Source organism: Chelonoidis abingdonii, chromosome 3 (genome assembly GCF_003597395.2).
Source record: "Chelonoidis abingdonii isolate Lonesome George chromosome 3, CheloAbing_2.0, whole genome shotgun sequence".
In the NCBI taxonomy this organism is placed as follows: Eukaryota; Metazoa; Chordata; order Testudines; family Testudinidae; genus Chelonoidis; species Chelonoidis abingdonii.
The window spans coordinates 3960164-3986983 of NC_133771.1; the positions used below are offsets into that span (position 1 = coordinate 3960164).

Consider the following 26820-nt stretch of genomic DNA (forward strand, 5'->3'; position numbering starts at 1 on the left):
CCACTTGTAGCGGGTACAGATGAGGTACTTGATGGACTTGAGTGGGTTGAGGAACCAGATGAAGGAGGTGTCGGGGCGACTGGCCAATGGGCAGCAGGAGGCGGGCGGGAAGAGCCACACGGCCCGGGTTAGCAGTATTAGACACAGCCAGGCCCCTGTGCAGGGGAAGAACCTTCTCCCCACCCCGCCACCAGGTCTTTGTGCCTCCCTCTGCCGCGGGCTGAGCTAGTTCCCCTCTCCCTTGGCTGTGCCCTAAATTCCCAACTGCTCCCGCCTTGCCTTAGCCCAGCTGCTCGTCAGCCCTGGGAGACCCAGCCGGCCTCCCGCTGGCCAGTCTCCAATGAGTCACCCATGGGACTGGCCAGGGCCCCTGGCAGCCCAACTACGCCCCACCTTAGTCCCCTCCCGCGCACCCAACACCTTCACGGGCCCCTCCAGTGAGCTCAGCCAGCAAATGTGCCCCGGGTGTCCGGGGTGGGAAGTACCATGAACAAAGGGATGGTGCCTCAGGCCCCCAGCAACTTCTTGACCAGGTAGCCCGGCATGGAGTAGAGGAAGAGGCCAACCAGGAGGAGCACAAGGAGGAGGAGGAGGAGTTTCAGGAGGAGCCAGCGGTACGTGTGCCAGATGAAGTAACGGATGGACTTCAGGGGGTTCAGGAACCAGATGAAGCTGGTGTCGGGACGGCTGGGGGGGATGCAGGGGGGCAGCCGGAGTGACGGGGAGAAGGTGAAGAAAGGCAGGAAAGAAAGGTTGACAGAGAACTGGATGTGTATGGGGGGAAAACAGCCCGTATTATGGGGTGCCCCCACCAGCTGCCCAGCCCCCTCCCTGCCGTGTAGCATCAGCTCCATGCCCCTGACCCCCCTCTCTACCCAGCCTTCATCCCCACTGCCTGCCCCACATCCTCAGCCTCCTCCACTCCCAGGACCCCACAGGCTCAGGCGTATGTTTGTCAGTCCCCTCACTGCCCCATCACTTACTTGGGTTTCTCCAGTGGGTCGGGCTCATTGCGGGCCAGCCCTGCGGGGGATTTCTCCGCCTCCTCTGCTGTCAGCAGGTGCAGCTCAGCCTCCACCTTGCCCTGGGGGAGCAGAGAGAGTCGCTCTGGGGCCCGGGACAACCCTGGCTGAGAACTCCCCTGAGGCGGGGGATCATCGCGCAGCCTGGAAAGGCTTCCTGGGGCCTACAGCTGGAAAGGTGCCGAATCTCCCAGCAGAGCTGCCCCCCAGCACACATCACCTGAGCTGGCGGGGGTGACCGTAACCCCCTCACCTGAGAAACAGTCTCACCGCTCCCAGGATCTACCAGTGCCAGAGAGCAGAGCCAGGGGCGTGCCCAGGGCCAGGCAGTGCGCGTCGGGCTCCCTCTGCTCACTCAGCTCCACGGGGCTCTGCGCTTCCTGGCTACAGCTGGACCGGCTGCTCCGGCTGCACCTGCCACGCGGCTGGGCAGAGCACCCAGCCCCGAGAGCCGCTTGGGTCAGACAAGGAGCCAAACTTCTCCAGCCCTGTGGAGCCCAACCTCTGATGGGAATGAGTCACCCATCGCTTCTGTCCTGCAGTCTCGCGCTGGCCTGGTCCTGGCCCCTCACCCCCAGCTCCCCTCAGTCCTGACCCGCAGCCCCCCTGTTGGCTTGGTCCTGGCCCCCCACCCCCAGCTCCGCCAGTGCCCCTCAGTCCTGACCTGCAGCCTCCCCCCGCTGGTCTGGTCCTGCCCCACCCCCCCATCCCCAGCTCTGTGAGTGCCCCTCAATCCCGACCTGCAGCCCCCCGCTGGCCTGGTCCTGGGCCTCCCCACACCCAGCTCTGCTGGTGCCCCTCAGTCTCAACCCGCAGCCCCCCCCCCATTTACCTGGTCCTGCCCGCCCCATGCCCAGCTCTGCCAGTGCCCCTCAATCCTGACCCCCAGTCCCCCGCTGGCCTGGTCCCAGGCTCCCCACCCCTAGCTCTGCCAGTGCCCCTCAGTCCCGACCCATAGGCCCCCGCTGGCCTGGTCCTGGCCCCCCCCATGCCCAGCTCTGCCAGCGCCCCTCAATCGCGACCCGCAGCCCCCTCACTGGCCTGGTCCCAGGCCCCACACGCACAGCTCCGCCAGCGCCCCTCAATCCCAACCTGCAGCCCCCCGCTGACCTGGTCCTGGGCCCCCCCATGCCCAGCTCTGCCAGTGCCCCTCAATCCCAACCTGCAGCCCCCCGCTGGCCTGGTCCCGGGCCCCACACCCCCAGCTCCGCCAGCGCCCTTCCTGGTAGTGAGTGAGGCCAGGCTCACACTGCGGTGCTGCATTCAGCAGTGCCCCACTCCCCGGCATCCTCACCGTGAGCTCCAGCTCGTCGTTCTCATTCCTGGCCACAAACGGCCACCAGCCCTTCACCCTCTTCTGCTTGAAGATGGAGACCAGGGGCAGGTCTCCCTCATTGGTCACCATGTCCATGCTGCACTGCTTCGCCGTCTTGGCCCCGCGTGGGAAGCGGTTCAGGTCCAGCTCGATGGCCCCTGCCAGGGAGAAACAACAGCCGTCCCAGTGCCAGCTGGTCCCCTGGACCTCTCGTCCCCTGCTCTCCCTCTCCGCTAGGCTCCTGGGGATCTCCCGTCCTGATAGATCATCAGCTTCTTTGGTGGCTTCCGACCACCAGGTTCTCGCCTGGGGCTGCCTCCCTTCTCTCTAGCCTCTCACCCTCTCCCTCCAGCCTCGCCTGCCCAGCCGCAGACAGCACACAGAACGGATCCCCGATGCTAGCCTGGTGCTGCACAGCACTCCCTGCCCCACCGCAGCCTCCTGCCCAGTCCTGGCAGTGCATCACCCCCCCGTCCCCCCACTCCCTTCACCCACGCACCCAGGAAGTCATCAGCAGAGAAGTGGTCGGCGTCCCAGACTTGCAGGGTGAGGCGAGCCGGGATCTTGTACTCAGTCTCGTCCCAGGAGAACATGGACTCCTTCTTGGAGATGACGATCTTCTCCTCCGCCATCAGGTAGTCGAAGGGGAAGATGTAGCGCCAGTTGAAGTTGCCCTCACCCGTGAGCGAGTGGTAGTGCACGTCCGTGTCCTGCTTGTCCTCTTGCTGGCCCTTCAGCCACCTGCAGGGACCAGTCAGTCGGGCAGGGGGACGGGGCTGGTCACGGGGAGCAACAGGACAACCAGACACTCTCCCCCACCCCCATGCCAAGGAGCTGCCAAGACAGCCCCTCAGCTGCAGCATGCAGCCCAGAGACACACACAAAACAGGGCAGCAACGACCGCAGCAATGGGCTGGGAGCTTGAGCAGATCGCGCAGACCTCAACAGGTGACCACTAAGGGCAGGGGCCCAATGACTCTCTGGAAGGGCCAGCAGGGGCCACGCACCTAGGAGGGCTGGGAGAACCCGGGTGGCCCAAGGGGAACGAGGAGGAGGGGGATGGGATTGAGGAAGGGAACATGTAAACTACGCGAGAGAGAGAGAGAGAGAGAGAGAGAGAGAGAGAGAGTGTGTGTGTGTGTGTGTGTGTGTGTGTCTGCGCGCGCGCACGCGTCTTTGTTCCTCCAGCAACGCTGCCAGCGAACAGCCTCAACAGCAAGATGGGACCTGTTCCAGCGACGTCCTGCTACGGACCTCCCAACAGCCAGGCACTGGAGGACACTGGTGCGACCATCGTCTGCACCCCTGCCCCCTTGGAGCGGAGACCCCCTGGGGTATGTGACGCTGTCACTCCGCCTGCAGGGAATCTCTGAGGATCTGCAGGTTGTGGTTAGCGACTTGCTTTGGGGCCCTGCCTGTTTGGCACAGGGGGCACCAGGTGACTGTGGGGAGGGCAGGTTTGCAGATTCATAGGGCCCAGTGTGAGCATCTCATCTGACCTCCTGGATAACACAGGCCAGGGCACTTCCCGGGAAGTCTGGCTGCGGCGACTCTAGAAAAACATCCAACCTTGACTTAAAAATCGCCAGTGCTGGCGCCTCCACCCCAAGCCTTGGGCAATTGTCCCAGGGGTTAATTACCCTCATTACTGACAAATGACACCTTAGTTCCTGTCTGAATTTGCCCAGCTTTAGCTTCCAGCCATTGGCTCCTGTTAGCCCTTTCCTTGCTGGACTGAACAGCCCACGATTAAATCTGTGCTGCCCGGGTATCGGCTGGAATCAAGTCAGCCCTTCACCTTCGCCCGGGTAAGCTAAATAGATTGAGCTCCATGAGTCTATCACTGTCTAATCCTTTAATCATTCTCATGGTTCTTCTCTGACCCCTCTCCGATGTATCAACACCGTTCCTGAACGGCGACTCCACCAGAACTGGGCACCGGATTCCAGCAGTGGCTGCATCGGTGCCAAAGACAGACACAAAATAACCTCTCGGCGCCTACTCCAGATCCCCCAGTGGTGCAGCCCAGGAGTGTGTTAGGTCTTTTGGCCTCAGCATCTCAACTGATTATTCACTACAAACCCCCAAAACTTCTCAGTGACCCAAGCTGCCCCTTCTGCCCTGCACCCATCAGCAGCCCTTGCAAAATCTGTACCCAACCCCCACTCCCCTGCCTAATACCACATGTCCCCATTATCCCAGGGACCCCTCCCTGCAGAGTAATGGCATGAAAGCCCAGCCTCATGCAGCAGGCTCAGCGGGGGGGGGGGGGGCATGCAGGGAGTGCCCACGCTGAGCAGGGAGTGCCCACGCTGAGCGCAGGGAAAAACCCATGGAGCACAGGGAGTGCCCATGCTGAGCACAGGGAGTGACCACGGAGCGCAGGGAGTGCCCACGCTGAGCGCAGGGGTGACCACGGAGCATGGGGAGTGCCCATACTGAGCGCAGAGGTGCCCACAGAGCGCAGGGAGTGCCCATGGAGCACAGGGAGTGCCCACGCTGAGTGCACGGGTGCCCCCAGAGCACAGGGAGTGCCCACGCTGAGCACAGGGAGTGCCCGCACTGAGCACGGGGAGTGCCCGCCGAGTGGCTGAGAGCAGCTCTCAGCAGCTGCTCACCGTGTAACGGCAACTGGGTGCCAGACGCGGAACTAACCAGCCACTGAATTCACTGGGCATCAGACCAGGAATTAACAGTGCCTCATCGGGCCCCGGAAGGGGAATGAACGACACTAGCTGGGCACCAGACGAGTCCTGGCTCAGCGCTGGCACCAAGCGGCGTTGGGAGGAGAACTAACGGGGCCATGGACACCAAATTCACCCCTGGCTGCTGGGACTTGTCATGACAAGGAACCCATTGGCGTGTGGAACTGGAGTTAACTCGGAGCTGGAGTTGAATGGGCTTGGGAGGAGCCCGGGGCCAGACGTATTGGGCCAGGCCTGGCTGATCCCCCCAGATCCCCACGCTCTGGCTTTGGGTGGGGCAGCAAGGAACGCTGGTGACACTCAGGACAGGTTGAGTGGGTGCGTGTGTCCCTCTGCACAGCCCACAGGGAAGGGGGCCGGGCGCAAGGCCTCGTCCGTTACCCCCTGACATAGATGTCAGACATCTTCTCTCCTGTCATGAAAGCATTGTCCTCCAGCCACACCTCGTCGGTGTTCCAGATCACCACCCGCAGCTCACAGCTAGCGGCCGGCGGGGCGGGAACACAGGGACAGCCCACACCAGGCGCGGAGCAGACACAGCAAGGGGGGGTGGGAGGGGAGACACACACAGAGGCAAAACAAAGAAGCAGAATGTCTGTTATTCACCCCCATGGCCCCCAGACCAAGCGCCAGTGGGATCCCGGAGCGAGGCGCCGGTGCCGCGCTGTACCTACCCCCTGACAAAAATGTCACTGGATTTCTCCCCAGTGAAGAAATCATCGTCCTCCAGGATTACCTCATCTGTGTTCCACACTATCACTCTAAGCTCATATCTGGAAGGGAGACAAGGAGGTGATGCGAGGCGGGCAGGGAAATCCAGGGCAGAACGGCACAGAGCTGGTGGGGCGCTGGGATCGGCTCCCCGGGACAGGACCCCTCTCCTGAGGGGAGCCACGGTGCAGGCCCACGAGGAGGGCTCAGCTGTGAACTTCATGGCAGCCTGGTCCTGGGCCTTGCAGATGTTTCAGACCAGAAGGAGCCATTAGGATGCGCTAGTCTGATGTCCTGCCAGACACCGGCCAGGGGACCTGGGCAGGCAGCCCACTCCCAGGCTTGGTCAGCTTGCTCCCAGCTCGGGGGCTGGAGCAGGGCAGCCTGTTGCTGCAGCAGCAGCCGCTGGTACCTGGGCCCACAAAATACACCTCCGCAGAGTTCAGGTGAAGTCCCTAGGGCTGCACCAGGGGCCAATGGGAGTAGAATTTCCCCTCCATGCTCAGATCAGCATCGTGGCAGCCCAGATGTTCCAGCAGAGCCCTGCCACCTGGCCCAGCTGGGGTCCGGGGAGCTGGGAGGAGCCAGAGCCCATGTCCCCTATGTCGCGCTGTGGGTTTCATACCTAGGGAGCCCCCTCTCCTGGAGGCTCATTTGGGCAGGGGCCCAGCCGAGGCCCCTAGCATGCTGCTGAGTAACAGATTCACCATTAATACAGTTTAGGGCTCCAGCAGGCGTGACCTGAGGTGGTTCCTTGCAATGGTTCCCTGCCAGGGATGCTGACTCACAGCAGCTGATGATAATACGCATCACACCTGGGCTGCAATGCCCCCAGGGCTGCAGCCTCGTCACTGATGGACAGGGCTGGCGGGGCATGGCTCTGTCTCACGTGCAGGCTGGGCACATTCACACTCACACGCGTGCACAGAGAGGGCGGGGGCTTTGCTGGGTGTTTCACATCACTCAGGTCTGGCCCTGACCACTAGATGCGATCGGGAACAGACGGCAGGGCCCTGGCTCAGCTTTCCCGGTGGTGGGCGGGCGGAAGGTGCTTTGGTGCTGGACGCTGTTGAACCTGCTTCCCTGCCCCAGCCACGGTGAGAAGGGCCCAGCACCGGTTCAAGGGCTGCTGCTCAGCACCAGTTCCTTCATCTCCCTCCCTGCCCAGACTCTCTGTCCCCCTTCTGCGGCTGGCTCACGCCCTGGTCCTGAGCTCTCCTGCTCCCCTGCTAGACCAGGCCCAGTGCCAGTGGAAGGAGCCTCACTGATTCCACTGGGCTTCGGATCAGGCCCTTATCTCTCTGGCCATGGAAGCTCAAGGCCCTGCAGGCGCTAACTCCTCCTTGATGCCTGGTTGGGGCCTCACACACTGCTTCCCTGTGGGCAGCCGGCGGGAGCAGGAGACGGAAGATGTCACATCCTGATTCCCAGCCACCTCTCAAATCAAGGGGCCAGGAGCATTGGCTGGAGGGATCGCTCCTCACGTGGCAGCATGAGGAAGGGGCGTGGGCTGGCCCCAGGCGACCACTCGGTTCGTTACCTCTTCGGCTTCCTGGGAGAGATGTCGATGGCAGGGCCAGGTGCCGGCATATCCATGGGGAACATGTCCACCCACATCTCCAGCCGGCCCTGCAATGTTGGGGAGACCCAGTTAGCTTCCCCCTGCTGTCTCCTCCCCTCCCTTTCCTGGGATCCTTCCCCTCCCACCTTGCAGCACCAGGCATGGCAGGCCGTATTCGCAGAGATCTTTGCCAGCTTAGGGGCTCAGCTGCACTCCCTGCACCCTCCCCTCCGAGTGTCACCTGCCCAGGGAGTAGATGAGAGGCAAAAGACAAGGTACCGAGGGGACATGGGGTTCGGTGGGAAGGGCAGGGAGAGGTGCGGCCATGGGATGGGGTTGCAGGGTAGAGCTGGAGGGGAAACAAGCGCATGAGGGTAGAGAACAGGGTCTGGGGGTGAGGAAAGCAGCCAGAGCCGCACAGCTGTGGGCTTGGGGAGCACAAGGGAACAGCGGCTTGGGGAGGTATGGAAAGGGTGGGGGGAACTAATCAGACAGTGCTGGGGCCTGGGAGGCAGAGATAATTGCTACTATTGCCCCCCAGGGGTGATTTTTTGTGGGAAGAGTTCCACCTGCAGGATTGTCCAGCTGAGGGAGAGGATGGGGCTGGTCCATATGGGCTTAGATCTGCCTTGCACATGGGAACCCATGCGGCTCAGCAGGTCTGGCATTCCCTGAGGGCGAGAGGGGGTGCTTTGTTCACCTCTCTGCCCCCACCCCCCGGCACCGAGCCAGCGACCCCGATGCCAGGAGGGCGTGCGGTACCTGTTCGATGCCGGGCTTGTCGGGATTCAGCAGCGGCCGCGTCTCCACATGCTCCGGGACGAGCTTGCAGCCCACCCGAGGGATCTCCTCCCAGTGGCGCAGCACCGCCAGGGCCAGGTGTTCATCCGTCTGCTTCTTCTGACCTGCGTGCACAGAGCGAGCGCTGAGCCAGGCTAGCCGGGCCGTGCTCCCCACAGCCAGCCCGAGGCAGGAGAATGCAGGGGCACAGAGCGTGGGCTGTCTCACCTCTTGGGCGTGACCCAAGCCCAGCAAAGTCAGGAGGAGTCCACTGAGTTCAGGGGGCTTTGGGTCAGGCTTCTCCCAGTGCCCCCTGCCCGGCCAGGCCAGGCTGACCCCCACCCTCGTCTCTCCATTGCAAAGCAGGTGCTCAATTCGCTGGCACGCTCCTTGCCTGACCTGTGGGGTTGCTCAGAGCAGGGGAGGTGTGTGCAGGCGTCTGCAAGGACCAGGGGGGGTTAGCTGCAGAGAAACCCCACAGCACTGGAAGGGTCGGGCTGCCCCAGATCAGATGCTGCAGCTACTTTCCACATAACCAGTTCAAGCTGGCTGACGGGCAGCAGGAGTGGAGGGAGCAATGCAGCCATCCAGCCCAGCCCTCCCACCCAGCTGAGGGAGTGCCGCATCCTCTGCCCCATTACCGTTTTCATCCTCCATCTCCCTGGGGCCGGTGAAGACCCGGTTGGCGACTTTCACCCGCCCTCCGGGGCCGTAGTGGGGCCCATCCACTTTGCCCTCTCTGCACAGCTTGGCGAGAATCTGCGTGGGCTTCCCGGGGTCCCGCCACGTGTTGTAGCCGTGGCTGTGAACAGAGGGCTGGGGTCAGGGAGAGCCTCTGCAGATCTCACCTCTTCCGACTCGCCCAGGGAGAAGGGGCCGGCCCCGCTCCCCTGGGGCTGGAAGGAACAGGGAATCATACGGGAAGGGACTGTGCAAATGTCCCCCGCTCTCCCAGCCCTGAGCGCCCCACACATGGATCTGCCGGTGCCCCTCAATGCCGAACCGCAGCCCTTGCGGTCCCTGCCCTTGGTTCCCCACACATAGCTCTGCTGGTGCCCCTCAGTCCTGACCTGCAGCCCCTTGTGGTCCCTGCCTTGGGCTCCTCATACACAGCTCTGCCGGTGCCCCCAAATCCCGACCCACAGCCCCTTGATATCCAAGTCCTGGGCTTCCCCCGCCCCCTACAGCTCTGCCAATGCCCCCCAATCCCGACCCACAGCCCCTTGATATCCAAGTCCTGGGCTTCCCCGCCCGCTACAGCTCTGCTGGTGCCCCCCAATCCTGACCCACAGACCCCCGCTGCCCCAGTCCTGGGCTTCCCCAGCAAGCTCTGCCAATGCCCCTCAGCAGGGCCGCCCAGAGGATTCAGGGGGCCTGGGGTCTTCAGCGGTGGGTCCTAGGGCACAAGAATCCCCTGCAGCAGGTCTTCAGGGCACTTTGGTGGCGGGTCCTGCAGCGGAAGGACCTCCCCATCGCTGAATTGCTGCCAAAGACCTGGAGTGGAAGAAGCTCCGGGAGCCCAGGCCCCACGAGAGTTTTCTGGAGCCCCCGGAGCGAGTGAAGGACCCTGCTCCAGGGGCCCCAAAAAACTCTCATGGGGGCCCTTGCAGGGCCCGGGGCCTGTGGCAAATTGCCCCACTTGCCCCCCCTCTGGGTTGCCCTGCTCCTCAGTCCTGGCCTTACGTGTTCCCTCGTGGAGTGCCTATGCACCCTCTGCTGATGCCCTTGATCCTGCCCTGCTTTCCTGCTATTCCACGTGGGGTGCCCCACTCAGGAGCAGACAGGCCTGGTGGTAAGTAGCACACCGTGCGTTTCCACGTGCCCTGCTGGGCTGGGGGGCGGGATAGACCCGGGGCTGGCACTCATCCCAGGGGCAGTTTCATCCCCACGCTGTCAAGGCACTGGGGTGGCAGGGCCCGAGGTGGGAGGTGTTTCCATACGTGGAGTAGGTCTGTGAGATGCCGCAGGTGGCCCGGTGCTTGCTGTAGTATCTGTTCTCCAGGTCGATCTTGGTCTCCCCGATCAGGTCGTCAGAACCCACCAGGTCCCAGTCGTACACGGCCACCATCAGCATGGACTCCATGGGGAAGGTGGCCTCAATATCGAACGACCTGGGGAACGGGGAGGAGAGAGAACGAAAGAGCATTTATGCCTGGGCCTCGGTGCAGGCCCCACCCTTGCCAATGGCCCTGGCTCACCTCGCAGCCGGCTCTGCCCCAAGGCTTTGCCCCACACTCCACCCCGAGGCCCCACCCCTGCTCTGCCTACATTCTGCCCTGAGGCCCCGCCCCCACTCTGTCTGCACTCTGCCCTGAAGCCCCGCCCCTGCTCCACCCACATTCTGCCCTGAGACCCCGCCCCCACTCTGCACTCCACCCCGAAGCCCCGCCCCTGCTCCACCCACATTCTGCCCTGAGGCCCCGCCCCCACTCTGTCTGCACTCTGCCCCGAAGCCCCACCCCTGCTCCACCCACATTTTGCCTGAGGACCCGCCCCACTTCTGCCATCCCCGAAGCCCCCCCCTTGCTCCACCCACATTCGCCCTGAGGCCCCGCCCCACTCTGCACTCTGCCCCGAAGCCCCACCCCGCTCCACCCACATTCTGCCCTGAGACCCCGCCCCCCCTCTGCACTCTGCCCGAAGCCCCACCCCTGCTCCACCCACATTCTGCCCTGAGGGCCCCGCCCCCACTCTGTCTGCACTCTGCCCCGAAGCCCCCCCCTGCTCCACCCACATTCTGCCCTGAGACCCCGCCCCCACTCGCACTCTGCCCCGAAGCCCCACCCTCTGCTCCCACCCACATTCTGCCCTGAGGCCCGCCCCCACTCTGTCTGCACTCTGCCCCGAAGCCCCGCCCCTGCTCCACCCACATTCTGCCCTGAGGCCCTGCCCCCACTCAGCTTCTTCCCCCCAGGCTCCACCTACCATTTGCATGGGGACGGGACAGAGAGGAGTGAGCAGTGTGGGGGGAAGGGATGGAGAGGAGTGAGTGGGGGGCGAGGCATAGAGGGGGCAGACAGGAGCAATCAGTGAACAGAGAAGAGCAAGCGGGGGGTGAGGAGGGGAGGAGAGGAGCGAGTGTGGGGGGGTGAGGCTGAATGGGGGTGGGGACATAGTCTGGGCACTGGTGCCCCTTCTGAGTATGGGCCCGGCACCATAAACCCGGCGCTGGATGAAATGGGGACGCCAAGCCTATGTTTGTCCCGCTGCTCTGTTTCGATCACAAGCTCCTTGGCAAAGGGACTGTCTCGCTTTGGATCTGGCTAGCACTGAGCACAACAGGGCCTTGATCTCCACTGGCTCCTTGCCGCATGACCAGAAATCTACCATCCCTCAGTGTCCCCTGGGCGGCCAACAGCAGCCACCCGCTCAGCACTTCTGCGTTCCTGCTCCTCTCCTACCCTAGACTTTATACTCCAGCCTCCCTGGTTGCCAGGACCCGGTTCTCTGCCTCCCTCTGAAGGCACTGGCCAGGACTGGAGACAAGCCGGCAGGATGGGCCAGTGCCTGGAGCACTGGGCTAGTGCTCAGGAGTCCTGGGCTTTCTTCCTGACCCCATTTGCTCGTTTCAGGGCAGGGCCTGTCTCCCACTCTGCATCCGAACTAGCCCTTGCCCAGCAATCTCAGCTGTGGCCACCACAATAACGCCGCAGTGCCTTACTTCCCGAAGATAGGGTTGAGCTGCTTGGAGATGTAGTTCTCCTTGTCTTTGATGTCTGTCTTGCCCAGCTTGATGGCGATATAGGGATCGGCTTTCCCATTGATGTCGGCTGGGTGCAGGTCGGTGGCCTGTGAGGAAGACACAAGACACACGATGTCCCCTCGGGGCTGCCCTGGGCACACGTGGCCCACATCAGCCATGTGTTCACTTTATGTAGGGTGGCTGCAAGTCTTGTGCTGTTCAAACCTCCCCTCCCTCCATTTCTTCCAAGAGAAAACTGACAAACTGCTACATGACTTCCCTCTGCCCGTCGGAAGAACGTAGCTGGGTCATCCCAATGGTCCATCTAGCCCAGTATTCTCTCTCTGGCCATCAGAGGCTAGGGACACCCAGAGCATAGGGTTGCATCCCCCGACCATCTTGGCTAATAGCCATTGGACCTGTCCTCCAGGGACTTATCTCATTCTTAGAATCATAGAACCAGAGGGTTAGAAGGGACCGCAAGGGTCATCTAGTCTAACAAGAGGCAGGATTTGTTGTGTCTAACTCATCTTTTTTTAACCCAGTGATACTTTTGGCCTTCACAACATCTCTTGGCAAGGAGTTCCACTGGCTGACTGTGCACTGTGTGAAGAAATACTTCCCTCTGTTTGGTTTAAATCAGCTGCCTATTCATTTCATCGGTTGACCCCTAGGTTCTCCTACAACTCTTGCCTTCTTCTCCTGGAACAGATGCAGAAATTTCTCATCCACTCTCCTCCTATAACACCTCCATGTGCCCCAGTGAGCCCATCCCATCTCATCTCCTGCGCTCCCTCATGCCCACCCTCCTCTTCTTTGTAACCTCTCGCTCTCCTCTGACTCTTTCCCCTCACAATATGGCCCCATGTTCTCATCGATTCGTAGATCCCAAGGGTAGAAGGGGCCAAAGTGATCATCTGAACAGCACAGACCTTCCGTGAAACAAGTCCTGTTTGAACTAGAGCAGAGCTTTTAGAAAAACATTCGGTCTTGATTTAAAAATGGTAAGCGTTGTGAATCCACCACGGCCTCTGGGAAACTGTTCCAATGGTTAATTATTTGCCATGTTAAAAATGTACATCTTCATTCCAGTCAATTTGTCTAGCTTCAACTCTCAGCCATTGGACCCTGTTAGACCTTTCTCTGCTATACTGAAGAGCCCATTGTCAAATATTTGTTCCCCGTGTCTGAAGCTCTTTGAGTCTATCACTATCAGGCAGGTTTTCTAATCCTTTAATCATTCTCATGGATCTTCTCTGAACTCTCTCTCACGTATCAACATCCTTCTTGAACTGAGGGTACAAAACTGGACATGAGATTCCAGCGGCAGCCGCACCAGTGCCACATACTGAGAAAAAATAACCTCTCTGCTCCTGCTTGAGATTCCCCTGTTTATACATCCCAGGATCACATTAGCTCTTTTAGCAGCAAAGAGTCCTGTGGCACCTTATAGACTAACAGACGTATTGGAGCATGAGCTTTCATGTTGCATCTGACAAAGTGGGTATTCACCCATGAAAGCTCATGCTCCAATACGTCTGTTAGTCTATAAGGTGCCACAGGACTCTTTGCTGCTTTTACAGATCCAGACTAACACGGCTACCCCTCTGATACTTAGCTCTGGCTCCTGGTCACACTGGGATCTCAGCTTCAGCTGTTTCCATCCCCTCCCCCAATCCTTTCCGAGCACTGCTTTCATCCTGTAAGTACAGCCTCATTCTTGTTTCTAGATGGATACATTTACCTTTAGCTGTATTAAAATGCTTATTGTTTGTGCCCAGCTTACCAAGCGACCTGTCCTCTTCATCAGTTATAGATGTGTACAGAAGATAGTAAGGAATTGAATATATACTGGAAATAATTAAAGTCTGCATCAAGGTATTAGTCACCAGCAAGGACGAAGAACAGGTTTTCCATAAGACAGGAAGTAAGAAATGTGCATTTCTCTGTCGTGATGTAGATTAAGCAGCATGAGCTAGCACCCGTGGATGCCCATTTTACATACACAGTCAACTGTTACCGAAGAGATGCGATGGCAACGAGGAAAGCAGCATACAGGAAAAACAAGCCACAGGCGGCTATCCTGTCTGTGAGGAACAACAGTGGAATCTGAGGGTAACTGAGGAGGCACAGATTACCCTGCCCTCATCCTCGCACCAAGGAAGGAATGGACAGTATGTTTACATTCACGAAAAACAGATCTCAGCCAACCTGTGGCTGCAGGGGACTTTGGGTGAGAGAAACTTTATTAGACAGGAGGTTAACCGGTAGTTAAGTTTAGTCTCTGGAAAGTGTGTTGTGCTTTATTTGCTATGTAACACTTTGTTTCCAACATCCACATCTCACTGTCTCCAAATCTCTAGTCTTTGGTAATAACTTATTCTGTGTCACTATCAATAGATCTCAGAGCTGTGTGTTCAGCAGAACGCTGGCTGAGCTGAAACGTTCAAGCGGCCTGGCCTATTCCTTTGGGAAGGGCAGCCCTGCTAGTCTGTGAGTGTCAGTGAGAGGGTGCTGGACATGACTGGGACGCTCAGAGTGGACCGGACTTGGCGTGGTGCACAGAGACAGCGAGACCTGCAGAGGCTAGAGGGCAGGGCTTGTGTTGCCAGAGGCTGGTGGATTCAGGGAGCTGATTCACAGACAAGCTGCCTCATGTTAAGGGCAGTGGTGGTGAGGTCCCACCAACCGTGGGCATTGTCACATGGACCCACTAGAAACACACCCGCTCCATGATGATTCCCCATTTGCAGTTACATTTGAGTCTTATCAGTCACCGTTTTTATCCATTAAATGTTGTATACGGCCTAGTTTCTAATCAAAATTCCTGTGCTACCGAGTCCAACGTTGTTACATCAACACTATTACCTCTCTCAACCAAACTAGTCATCTCATCAAAACATATACAGCCCACTGCTCTGGGTGTCCAAAGCCTCTGATCGCCAATGCTGGGACTGGACGGCAGGGGATGGATCATTCAATCATTGCCTGTTCTGTTCATTCCCTCGGGGCACCTGGCATTCCGCACAGTGGCACAGACAGGATACTGGGCTAGATGGACCTTTGGTCTGACCGCCAGTACAGCCATTTCATGTTGTCAAGTTCTTGAGAGAACGGACCGGGGATGTACAATGGAGGAAGCTGGATATGAGTCAGCAGTGGCCTGTTGCCAGGAGAAAGCAATGGCAATTGCGCAAGTAATTAGCAGGAGCATTGGGCCAGCAGATTGTGGGAGAAGTTGTTATTCCCCTCTGGTTCAACAACGGTGAGGTCAATCTAGGAGTACTGTGTCCCAGTTTCGGACCCCCACTACAGAAAGGATTGTGGGAACAAATTTGAGAAGAGTAATCTGAGGGCACGAACAATGATAGGGGGCTGGAGCACGTGTTACTACTGGGAGAGGTCAGGAACTGGACTTATCATCTGCAAGAAGAGTGCCGGGGGCGGATTTGATAGCCTTATAACTACCTGACAGGAGTTCAAAGGGAACGGAGCTCAGCTGTTCTCAGTGGTGGCAGATGACAGAACAAGGAGTAATGGTCTCAAGTTGCAGTGGGGGAGGTCTAGGGGGATATTCGGAAACACTATTTCACTAGGAGGTGATGAAGCTCTGGAATGGGTTACCTTTGGGGGGCGCGTGGAATCTCCTCCCTAGGGGTTTTTAAGGTCAGGCTTGACAAAGCCTTCGCTGGGATGATTTAGTTGGGGATTGTTCCTGCTTTGAGCAAGGGATTCGACTAGATGATCTCCTGAGGTCCCTTCCAACATTGATATTCTATGATTCTATGATCTATTTTCTATAAAACCATGGTGATTGGCATTAATTACATTACCCTCCTTTAGTTCTTTATTAATCAAGTCCCATATCCAGCTGTTCCATTATCTTGCCTGGGATCGATGTCAGGCTGACTGGCCTATAACTACCTAGTTCATCTCATTTACCCTTTTAAAAAACTGGTACAACATTCGCTTTCTCCCAGTCATCTGGAACTTCCCCAGTGCTCCAAGAGTTATTGAAAATCAACATTAATGGCCTAGCGCATTCCTCAGCCAACTCTTTTAAAACTCTTGGACATAGGCGCCAATTCTGTGAGTGCTCCAGCTCCAGAGCAAAATTAGTGGGTGCTCTGCACCCACTGGCAGCTAAGCTCCCTGCCCCTCCCCACCTCACCTCACCTCCTCCACCCCCTCTGCTTCCTCCCCTGAGCGCACTGCGTCCCCACTCCCAGGGCGTCCCCACTCCCAGCACTTGCCACCACCAAACAGTTGAAATAAGCTCTGGGAGGGAGCGGGGAGGAGAGGGAATGAAGTGCCGTCAGGGGAAGAAGCAGGGCCGGGGCAGGGATTTGGGGAAGGATTCAAATAGGGGCAGTGAGGAGGTGGAGTTGGGGCTGAGACTTTGGGGAAGGGGTTGGAATGGTGGTGGGAGGAGGCAGGCAGGGGTGGAGTTGGGGCAGGGCCAGGGGCAGAAGGGGAGTCAGCACCCACCGACGCCATTAAAGGTCAGTGCCTGTGCTCTTGGAGTCAAGTTATTTGGACCTGCTGTTTAAAAATTGTCTAACTTTCGAAGCTGCTCTTTAACATCCTCCAGAGATACTAGTGGAATGGAAAGAGTATTACATGATATGGCTACATCAGACATGGGCAAACTACAGCCCATGGGCCACATCCTGCCCACGGGACCATCCTGCCTGGCCCCTGAGCTCCCAGCCGGGGAGGCCAGCTCCCAGCTCCTCCCCAGCTGTCCCCCCTCCCCCACATCCTCACCTCACCGTGCCGTGGGGGTGCGCTAGGCAGGAGAGCAGGGAGGGAGGCTCACCTGCAGCCTCCAGGGAGCAGGTGGGTGGTGCGGGTGCTGGGAGCACGGGGAGCGCGGGTGGAGGACTCGGGAGGAGCACCAGGCAGCCGCGCACCCGGCCGGACAGCAGCTGTGCTTTGAAGGGGAAACCATCACTTCTCTCCAGCTGTGCGGCTGCCCCTGCTCCTCCTGAGTCCTCTGGCCGCGTTCGCAGGGACACATTTGGAAGGGGGCTTGTGGGGGGGATCAATAAGGAGTGTGGTCCCAGGGGACCAGTTAGAGGCTGGGTGTCCTGGGAGGGGGCAGTCAAGGGACAAGGAGCAGGGGGGCTTGGATAGGGGGTGGGGTCCTGGGGGGCCTGTCAGCGGGCAGGGGTGTGCATAGTGGTCAGGGCAGTCACGGGACAGGGAGCAGGAGGGGTTGGATAGGGGGTGTTGGTATCCCAGGGGGGCAGTTGGGGCAGGGGTCCCAGGAGGGGGTGGTTAGGGGACAAGGAGCAGGGCAGGGTTGGATGGGTTGGAGATTCTGAGTCATTCAGGGGGTGGGAAGTGGGAGGGGCCAGATAGGGGGCGGGAACCAGGCTGTTTGCAGGGACAGCCTTCCCTACCTGGCCCTCCATACAGTTTTGGAACCCCAATATGGCCCTCAGGCCAAAATGTTTGCCCACCCCTGGACTACATCATCTGTTTTTTCCCAAATACAGAACAGAAATATTTATGGAAAATGTCTGCCTTTTCTGCATTATTAGTAATTAGTAATTCTACCTTTTAAATCTAGTAATGGACCTGTACCATTGTTGAGATTCTTTTTGTTCTTAATATACTTCAAAAAATCCTTCTTATTGTTCTTAACTCTGCTGGCCATAGAATTCACCATGTGTCCTTTTGCTTCCCTTATCAATTGTCTACAATTGCCCAATATAGCACAACCTGATATAACACAAATTTGGATATAACGCGGTGAAGCAGTGCACTGGGGGAGTGGGGCTGCACACTCTGGTGGAGCAAAGCAAGTTCAATATAAGGTGGTTTCACCCATAATGCGGTAAGATTTTTTGGCTCCTGAAGACAACGTTATATCGGGGTAGAGGTGTACAATTTATATTCATTATCATCAACTTCCCATTTTTTCCATTTGTTATAGCTGTCTACATTTACCCTGTAACCAGGTTGGTTTCTTTAACCAGCACAACCTTCTTCATTGACTGTGGAATTGTAGCTTTTTGGGTATCTAGTGAAGTGTTTTTAAACAATTTCCAAAGATCACTCACATTTGTCTGATTTAATTCTTTCTCCTGGCTGATTTGGCTCATTTTTTTCAGTGTTGTGAAACTGGTCCTTTCAAAGCATCAAGCGTATATGTCACTGGTTTGGACTTTATTCTATTTGCACATTAAAACTATGATCAAATCATGATCACTTGTACTTACCCTTAATTTTCAGTTCTATGGTCAGTTCCTCTTTATTTGTTTAGGATAAGGTCTAAGATAGAATTCCCTCATATTGGTGGAAACGCTTTTCGAGTTAGGAAATTATCATTTATACTCTTAAAAAACTCCGAGGATGTTTTAGCACTGGCAGCATGACACCTCCAGCATGTGTCACTGAAATCGAAGTTCCGTGTGATGACACAGCTTTTTTACCTAAACTTTAGAGCAGCAGTTCTCAACCCACGGCCTTAGAACCACTGCTTTAGAGATAGGTGCTTAATGAGCTGTCGTCCTGTTCCCGAGTGCGAAGTGGTGGTTTGTAGCAGACACCAACTCGTGCCTCATCCTGTAATCTATCTGTTAGGACATTGATCTGTAAGCATTCAAACTCATCTTCATACGTGTTGGCAGTGGCTTGGAAACAGGGAATGCCGTTTTTGACATAGAGCAACGCTCCTCCTCCCCTCTTGCCCACTCGCCCTTCCCTGAAGAGTTTAAGCCCATTGATTTTAACACATCCCTGAAATGGACCACGTAGCTCACGCTGTCCGGCAGGTTACACTCACCCTCACGATGTACACTCGGACCAGCACGTTGATGGGGTCATTGCTTGGAATCCCCTGGAACATGCCGAAGTTGGGGTCGTATCCTGCCTCCTTGGTGATGTCGTCGGGAAGCGGCACTTTGTAAACACACATGGAACCCTGGTGCAAGGAAAAACACATCCCGAGCGGGATTCCACAGTAGGGCTCAGCCTGAGGACCAAGCACCCCTATGGGACACATCCTGATCGCCATTATACTAGGGTAAACCCAGAGTCACTGCGCCCTCGGCTCCAGCCATCACACCTCTGAGTTAAGGTGAGGTGGGTTCAGAGATTGAATGAGAAAATAGCATCAAGGATGCAGCAACGTTTTGGTGAGTCCTGTGAAAACAGTCCACAGTCTGACTGGCCAGGGGTGAAGGCCGCGCAGGGTGACCACATGTCCCGATTTTATGAGGACAATCCTGATTTTGGGTCTTTTTCTTATATAGGATCCTATTACTCCCCACCCCCTGTCCCGATTTTTTAAACTTGCTGTCTGGTCGCCCTAGGGCTGTGGGAGTGGCTGATACATCGAACCACTGAAAATCCGGCCAATAGCCTGCCTCTAGCTAGGTAGGTCAGATTTTGAAGCTTCACCAAACTTGCAAGTCTCTCTGTTTTATGGAATCTGAATGAGGAAAATGAACTCTCAGTGAATGAAGTCTGCAGGATGGCTGGACTATCTAAGCCTCTTTCATTGACCTGGCTGCGTTTATTCTGGGGGGCTAGGCTGGCACAGCAACATACGTCAGGGTGTGCTTTTTTCACACCCTTGAACAAGGTAGCTATGTCAACGTGACTTTTAAGTGTAGATCAGAGGTGGGTAAATGATGGCCTGTGGGCCACATCCGGCCTGTGGGACCCTCCTGCCTGGCCCCTGAGCTCCTGCCCCAGGAGGCTGCCCCTGGCCCCTCCCCTGCAGTTCCCCCTCCCCCACAGCCTCAGCTCACTCCACTGCAGGTGCAATGCTCTGGGCGGTGGGGCTGTGAGCTTTTGCCGGGCAGCGCAGCTGCAGAGCCGCAGCCTGACCCGGTGCTCTGTGCTGTGTGGTGGTGCGGCTGGCTCCGGCCAGGTGACACGGCTGCCTGTGTGGGTGGCGTGACTGTACCACCGCCAGTCAGCAGTGCTCCAGGCAGCACAGTCAGGGAGGCAGGGAGCAAGGGGGGTTGGATAGAGGAAGGGAGTGCAGGGTGTGGTCAGCTGAGAGTTGATGTCACGGGCTTGCATACGGGTCAGGAGCAGTCAGGGCGGAGGCCGGGGGTTGAATGGGGGCAGTCAGGCAAGGAGGAGGCTTGGATCGCGGAGCACTGGTGGAGCCGTCAGGACAGAGGAGAAGGGGTGGTTGGGATGGGGCAGGAAGGTCACTGGGAGAGAGCCCATCAGGAAAGGAGAGTGGGGTTTGGATGGGCAGGCTGAAGGTGCAGTCAGGGGGTAGGTGCGGTTCATGGCACGAGGTACAGGGACAGGGAGAAGGGGTGGTTGGATGGGGCACGACAAAGATACCAGCTAGGAAACCAATCAGATCAATTGTGTCGAAAGAAGACCAAGGAGGGGGTCAGTATGCGGAAAGGTAGAGGGACCAAGCCACAGCCTCCGAGCTATCCCTGCCCTCCATACATTGGATACCCAATGTGCGCCTCCATTGTCAAATAAGATTTGCCCCGTCCGGTTAATAAAGACTGAATCTCAGCATCTGTTAGGTAGTGGAGTTTGGAGGTCTGTGAATGTGGGCAAACTGAGCAGCTCCCATGAACCTAAACCATGGAATGGGAGAGGACATTTAACTGATGGGCCCCCCCAGATAATTCAGGAAGGACAAACCCACATATAGCAGACGACTTTTCCATGTCCCTGATAATCATAACGGAGACAGGGCTGACGGCAACTGCCAGCCAGTATTCTTCTGACTGGAAGTAACCCAACTCTGCTATGTACAACTTCTTTAGACAATTGCACTTGGAATCTGAGTTGGAAAGCATTTTGTGGAATCGTTTTCCAGCAGAATGGTCTCATTTCAATCATTTGCCCGACACAAAACCGTTGTGTGATGTTTTTGTATCAAAATTGACTTTAGATTTTAACAAAAATGTGGTCAAAGGGCCAAATCAAAATGCAACATTTTGAACATTTATCAGAAAACAAACCTTTCCATTGGCCAGACGCATGTTTTTGTCAGACTTTGGTTCGCAGTAAGTAAAAAATTATCTTGATATATATCATCCAAGGGGATGAACAAGAGTCGCCCACCCCCCCCCGCACTTCCCAATCTTAGACAATTTGAGCAGGTGGAAACCTGTTTTCCTAGCCAGCCCCTGCTTGTACGCGGCTGGTGCTTCAACCTCCATGTGAAATTACATACCCAAAGACCACTGTAGGGAGTCTATGACTTGGTTATAAGTGTGGCTGTGGGGACGTACATAGAACATGTGCAACCCCAAAGTCCTGTAGTGCACATAAAACCTTATGTGTAAGAGGCAAATAATATGGTCTAGACGCCTTTGGTCGTGGTATGATTATTAGCCGTATCTCTGTATGCATGTGTTCATTTTGTAGTTTGAAGATGAATATGGTTCTGTACTGTGTGAATTCAATTGTGCGTGTGCTTTGGGAGTCATCCTAAAGTAGGTCAGCCTGCCTAGCCTGCATTGATGGCCCATTAAACCAGGACCATCAGCTATACACTGACCCATTGAAGACACGGACAGCATACCGCCATGTAACTCAGCAAAAGGCTGCGGGACTTGCCCCACATGTGACTCCAGACTCCTTTTCTATTTAATTTTCCACGAGTTAAGGACAAATAGGTTCTTACACCTTGGTGAAAAAACCTATATAAGGCTGATGCTCATCTCCATCTTTGCTCTTCAGCCTGCTTTCTTTACATCTTTGCGAGAGATTTCTTTTACAAACTGAAGCTCTGAACAAACGGAACTGATGACCCTCCCAGCGGCGGTATGCTACTCCAGAGATGATTTGAAACCTGTTTAGTTATTTCCATCACTGCTAACTCCAAGCACCTGACCAAGAACTTTGCTCCATTACTGTGATGTACTGATTCCATTAACCCAATTCTAAGCTTCTCTCTCTATTCTCTTCCTTTTATGAAATAACCTTTAGATTTTAGCTTTAAAGGCCATTGCCGCAACAGCGTGCATTTGTGAGGGTAAGCATGTATGGTATATGACCTGAGTTCTGGGGCTTGAATCCTTTTGGGTGCTCGATTGAGAACTCCTTCCTTTTACTGGGGTGTTGGTTTTCATAACCATTCATCCCCAGGACAAGTGGCACTGGTGGTGATACTGGGAAACTGGAGTGTCTAAGGAAATTGCTTATGTGACTTGTGGTTAAGCCAGTGGAATGAGACCAAAGTCCTCTTTGTCTGGCTGGTTTGGTTTGCCTTAGAGGTGGAAAAACCCCAGCCTAAGGCGGTAACTGCCCTGTCGGAGCAAATTGTCCTGAACTGGCACTCTCAGTTGGGTCCCGCCAGAACCGCATTGTCACAGGGACCAATCTCATAAGCCCTTCCTCGCTGGAGTGAGTATTTGCATAAGCCAATAGCCCCATTGGCGCCAACAGGGCTACCTGTCTGAGTCGAGAAGAGGCCAGTGGAGGAGTCACAGGACTGGCCTGTAATCTGGGAAGCCTGGGGAAGGGAAGGATTTGCTGAGGGATACACTGTGGGTCTGGGCACTGGCTCTATGTGGCGGCCAGCCCATGTGGATACTGCAGGAATTAAAGAGGCGCTGACTGACTGGGGCAGGTTGTGACCAAGGGATGGGGGGGTTACCGCACGGTGGGCAGGGCCAGCCAGGCCACATGGTTCCACCCCTGCACTCTCCAGAAGCAGTTCTTAGCCCATAACAGTCTTGCTGATAGATCCGCTGGAGGTCTCCCATCCGTGTGCTGATCTGTCTCAGCCCAGGAGAGCTTACTCGCTCTAACGGGCTAACACCCGAAGGGAGCAGGGTTGAAGGTGCTGGAGCAGGGTTCAGTTGGGTTCCCCATGAACTGATTTCTATTGTAGCTGATCCATTTCCCTGCCCACAGCGGGGTTTCCCGGCTGGGCCTGACTCACCTTGAACCGGCCCACTGTCCGCTCTTCCTCCGTCGTGGTGTCGTCGTTGTCCCCGATCTTGCCCCGGAAGAGGCTGAACGTGTGCAGCCAGTCTGCAAAGCTGTCGAACTCCATTTCCAGTTCTTTGTTGTAGACCTAGGAAGGCGGAGTGGAAAGTCGTGGAGCGCACACGTTCCCTGTGCCAACAGCAGCAACCCAGGCTGGGAGCCCAGAGCACCCGAGGGCAGTGGGCTCCGAACTCCCATTAAATGCCATTAGGGATTGGGCACCTAATGCTTGTAATTCCCAGCCAACAGCAACAATGTGTGGGGTGACTCCTGATCTTCCTAGGGAACTGCAAGGCCAGACCTGGCCTCAGAAAGCAGAGAAGTAAAAACAGATTACAGCCCATCTCCTCCCATAGCCAACGCAGGTCTGCTTCCTGCAGGACCTTTCCCGGGGCGTTATCAAGTCCCCTCGTAACTGGAGCAAGTGAGGAAGTTTGCATCCATTCCCTTGGGAGACTGTGCCATAGTGTAGCACATCTCGCTGCTAGGCATGGCAGAGCCCAAGAAACGTCCTGTGTTGACAATAACCTTGGCTTCCCTGTGACCCGCACAAATAATGAGAGAAACGCCCATGGCAATGACCACGGGGCTCTATTCTGTTTGGGTTCTTATCTCCTCCTCCCCACGTTATCTGAGCCCCTTCCAGTCCTAAGAACGTAGGAATGGCCAGACTGGGTCAGAGCATGGTCCATCTAGCCCAGTGTCCTGTCTCCAGCAGCAGCCCGTACCAGAGCCCCTTGGGGAGTATACAGAACAGCAGTTACGGGGTGATCCACCCATCTTGTACTCCCAGCTTCAGTCAGAGGTTTAGGGTTGCTCCAAGCTTTGGGTTGTGTCTCTGACCATCGTGGCTAATAGCCATTGATGGACCTGCTCTCCATGAACTTCTCTAATTCTTTCTTGCACCCAGTTATACTTTTGGCCTTCACAACATCCCCTGACAACAAGTTCCACAGGTCAGTTGTGTGTTGTGTGGAAAACGTACTTTTGGTTTGTATTAAACAGATGCCTATTAATTTCATCAGGTGACCCTTGGTTTTTATATTTTGGGAAAGCGTAAACAACTCTTCTCTAGTCACCGTTGCCGCATCACTCACAATTTTATACCCTCGATCATATGCCCCCTTAGTCGTCACTTTCCTAAGCTGAACAGCTCAAACCTTTTTAGTCTCTCCTCATTGGAAAGCCGTTCCGTACCCCGATCATCTTTGTTGCCCTTCTCTGAACCTTTCCCGTGCCCCTATAGCCTTTTGGAGATGAGGTGACCAGAATGGCACGCAGTATTCAAGCTCTGGGAGCACCACGGGTTTATAGCGTGTCTGTCTTATTTTCTATCCCTTTCCTAACAGTTCCCAACCTTCTGTTAACCCTTCTGACTGCTGGTGAGTATTGAGCGGAAGTTTTCACGGAACTATCGATGGTGACTCCTGTGACGTTATTGGTATAAACTGGGACCATATAGAACATGGGTTGCAACCAAGGTTCTGTAGTGGCACCAAATTCTATGTAAAGGGGGTCATATAAGGTGTCTAAGACCAGGTTACGGGTTATGCAGTTTACTTCATCACTGCTACAAGCCTGAACTAAGGAACTTTGCCATTACTGTATGTAATTGATTCAGTTTTAACCAATTCTAGCTCTCATCTCTATCTTTTTCCTTTTATGAATAAACCTTTAGATTTTAGATTCTAAAGGATTGGCAACAGCGTGATTTGTGGGTAAGATCTGAGGGTGTATATTGACCTGGGTCTGGGGCTTGGTCCTTTGGGATCGAGAGAACCTTTTTTTTTACTGGGTCTGGGGTGTCCTTTGGTTTTTGGTTTTCATAACCATTCATCCCAGGACGTGTGGACTGGTGGTGATACTGGGAGACTGGAGTGTCTAAGGAAATTGCTTGTGTGACTTGCGGTTAGCCAGTGGGGTGAACCGAAGTCTTTTGTCTGGCTGGTTTGGTTTGCCTTAGAGGTGGAAAAATGGCACTCTCAGTTGGGTCCCGCCAGAACCACATCGTCACCAAGGCGTAGTCATGCTAGGACTAATCCACAGAACCAGGTCAATTAAGCTTTGGGTCAGAACCTCACACTATTCCAAATTTAATAATTTTGTTTGAGAGTTTGTTGTGTTAAAAGATCAGTGGGAGCCATGAGACAGCCTTTGGGAAGCAGTTTCAGCAAATGGCAATGGTTTGCACTAGCAAGCAGCCTGATGGCAGACTACAGTTTTGAACATGAGCAAAGAAACTTCTGGCAAAGAAATTCGATTCTGAAAGAAGAAGCAAGCCTGTTTGCCCAGAGAGAAAGAGCTGCTGGAAGAAGGAGGAGGGCCTGACTCCGAAAGAGAAGCAATTGAATCCCTGCTTCGTGGAGGCTTGGGTCCCTGGAGCTGCTGGCTCAGCAGTGAGAGGCATCGACAGATGCACAGAACGCAGGTCAGCTTTGGTGAGAACTCCAGTTTATCCAAGTCAAAGAAGGTATCCTGGTTTTAAAATGGTTTAAATGAACAGTGTTGACCAGTTGTAAATCTAACCTACTGGAGTGTCTAAGGAAATTGCTTGTGTGACTTGCGGTTAGCCAGAGGGGTGACACCGAAGTCTGTTGTCTGGCTGGTTTGGTTTGCCTTAGAGGTGGAAAAACCCCAGCCTTGGGCTGTAACTGCCCTGTTTAAGCAATTGGTCCTGATTTGGCACTCTCAGTTGGGTCCCACCAGAACCACATCGTCACAACTCCAAGATCCCTTTCTCAGGTGGAACAGCTAATTTAGAACCCATCATTGTGTCTGTAGAGTTGGGATTATTTTTCCCAGTGTGTATTACTTTGCGCCTTAGGAGGTGTAACGCTTTCAGCACAAATGGCCAAGCCCATGGGCCACCAGCCCCTCCCCAGGCTGGGATCTGGCACCCACCCTAGCCCCTGAGTGGCTGGCACTCACCTTCAGTTCGTCAATCTTCTGTTTGCTCTTCTTCTCAGGGGCCTCAGGTGGCTGTTGCTGCTTCTTCTTCTTGTCCTCTTTGGGCGCCTTGACTTTCTCCTTGGTCTTTGCCTGGCCCTTGGAGCCTTTCATAGGAGAGTCATCAAGTTTGATTTCTGAGTCCAAAGGGAGAGACGGGTGGGAAGGAGGTGGAGATGGGGGTGGGGGTGGGATGAACACAGGACACTCAACCATGGTGTGCATGAAAGCTGACAGCCAACTGCTAAACCTACAGCCTATGGCTCACATGGGCAACCCCCATCCCAGCAGGTCAGCTGGCACAACCTTGCCTGGGGGTGTAATGTCCAATTGGCTGATGGACCAGTGGTTAAATGTCCTTTTGATCTCAGGAGTTCTGATGAAGGGCTGGATTCCCTTCTCATTCAAGTGAGATCCAGGGGCAACTCCCCGGAAATCACCATTGCTACACTGGAACAAGTGAGGCACCTTATTTACCCCAATAGGTCTTGCCACCCCACTGCCCTTGAGCAGAGTAAGTCTCCATGCCCAGAACCCAAGATGCTTTGCAGCAGGGGAACAACCCCAGCATGGATTGTCAGCAGGTCTGAAGCCTAGATCTTCAGCCCGCAGCACAGAGCTTGACCACTGGAGCTAAAGGAGCAATCCCACTAGGTGGCAGCAGTAGTAGGCTGTTACCCTCTATGCAGAGCAGCCACGACACACGTGTGTTACCCAGGCAGCCAACACAGGTTTGTTCGAAAGGGAACTGTGGACACTCTTTCCCAAGATCTAAGGTTCCCCTAGACCCATCCCAAAGTCTTTGGGGGTTTCCTCTTCCTTTGCTGTCTCTGTCTTGCCAACTTTCATGGCGTCTTTGCTGTGCAGATGAGAACAGACAGACTAGGACAGACAAATGCGCAGTGTGAAAGCGGGAGGGTAGAGCATGCGGGGCGGAAGCTGACTGTGGCCAGGCTCTGCTTGGGAATAGCTGGCAAAGACAGATGAGGGAGGCCAGAGACACCATGCCAAGAGCAGTCAGAGTGACCTCGCGACTGGGGTGAAGAGATTTGGAGCCAGGGCTGAGTGCTGGGCGTTCTGCAGGGAGCAACCTGGCGCTTCTCGTGGTGCAGAGCCTGGGGACTGAGCTGAGACGAGGCCCCTCCTCCCAACTGGCTGCTGAT

The 26820-nt window shown here is 55.8% G+C and overlaps 1 protein-coding gene across 4 annotated transcripts in view; it reads right to left on the bottom strand.

Annotated features, from left to right (window-relative positions):
- The window catches only part of OTOF (otoferlin), a 210340-nt gene continuing 183520 nt past the window's right edge, over nucleotides 1–26820 (bottom strand). For 2 of the 4 annotated variants that reach the window (XM_075063563.1, XM_075063561.1), the window contains exons 34-47: nucleotides 25640–25764; nucleotides 22665–22799; nucleotides 18570–18707; nucleotides 11756–11883; nucleotides 10035–10205; nucleotides 8736–8896; nucleotides 8077–8219; nucleotides 7294–7382; nucleotides 5717–5815; nucleotides 2837–3078; nucleotides 2317–2495; nucleotides 984–1084; nucleotides 486–687; nucleotides 1–79 (exon numbers count right to left, since the gene is read on the bottom strand). In XM_075063563.1, coding sequence (XP_074919664.1) covers nucleotides 507–687; nucleotides 984–1084; nucleotides 2317–2495; nucleotides 2837–3078; nucleotides 5717–5815; nucleotides 7294–7382; nucleotides 8077–8219; nucleotides 8736–8896; nucleotides 10035–10205; nucleotides 11756–11883; nucleotides 18570–18707; nucleotides 22665–22799; nucleotides 25640–25764 — 1892 coding nt within the window. In that variant the 3' untranslated portion in view covers nucleotides 1–79; nucleotides 486–506. Of the gene's footprint in view, nucleotides 80–485; nucleotides 688–983; nucleotides 1085–2316; nucleotides 2496–2836; nucleotides 3079–5716; nucleotides 5816–7293; nucleotides 7383–8076; nucleotides 8220–8735; nucleotides 8897–10034; nucleotides 10206–11755; nucleotides 11884–18569; nucleotides 18708–22664; nucleotides 22800–25639; nucleotides 25795–26820 lie in introns of all 4 variants that reach the window. The other 2 variants (XM_075063562.1, XM_075063560.1) reach the window with 1 other exon arrangement.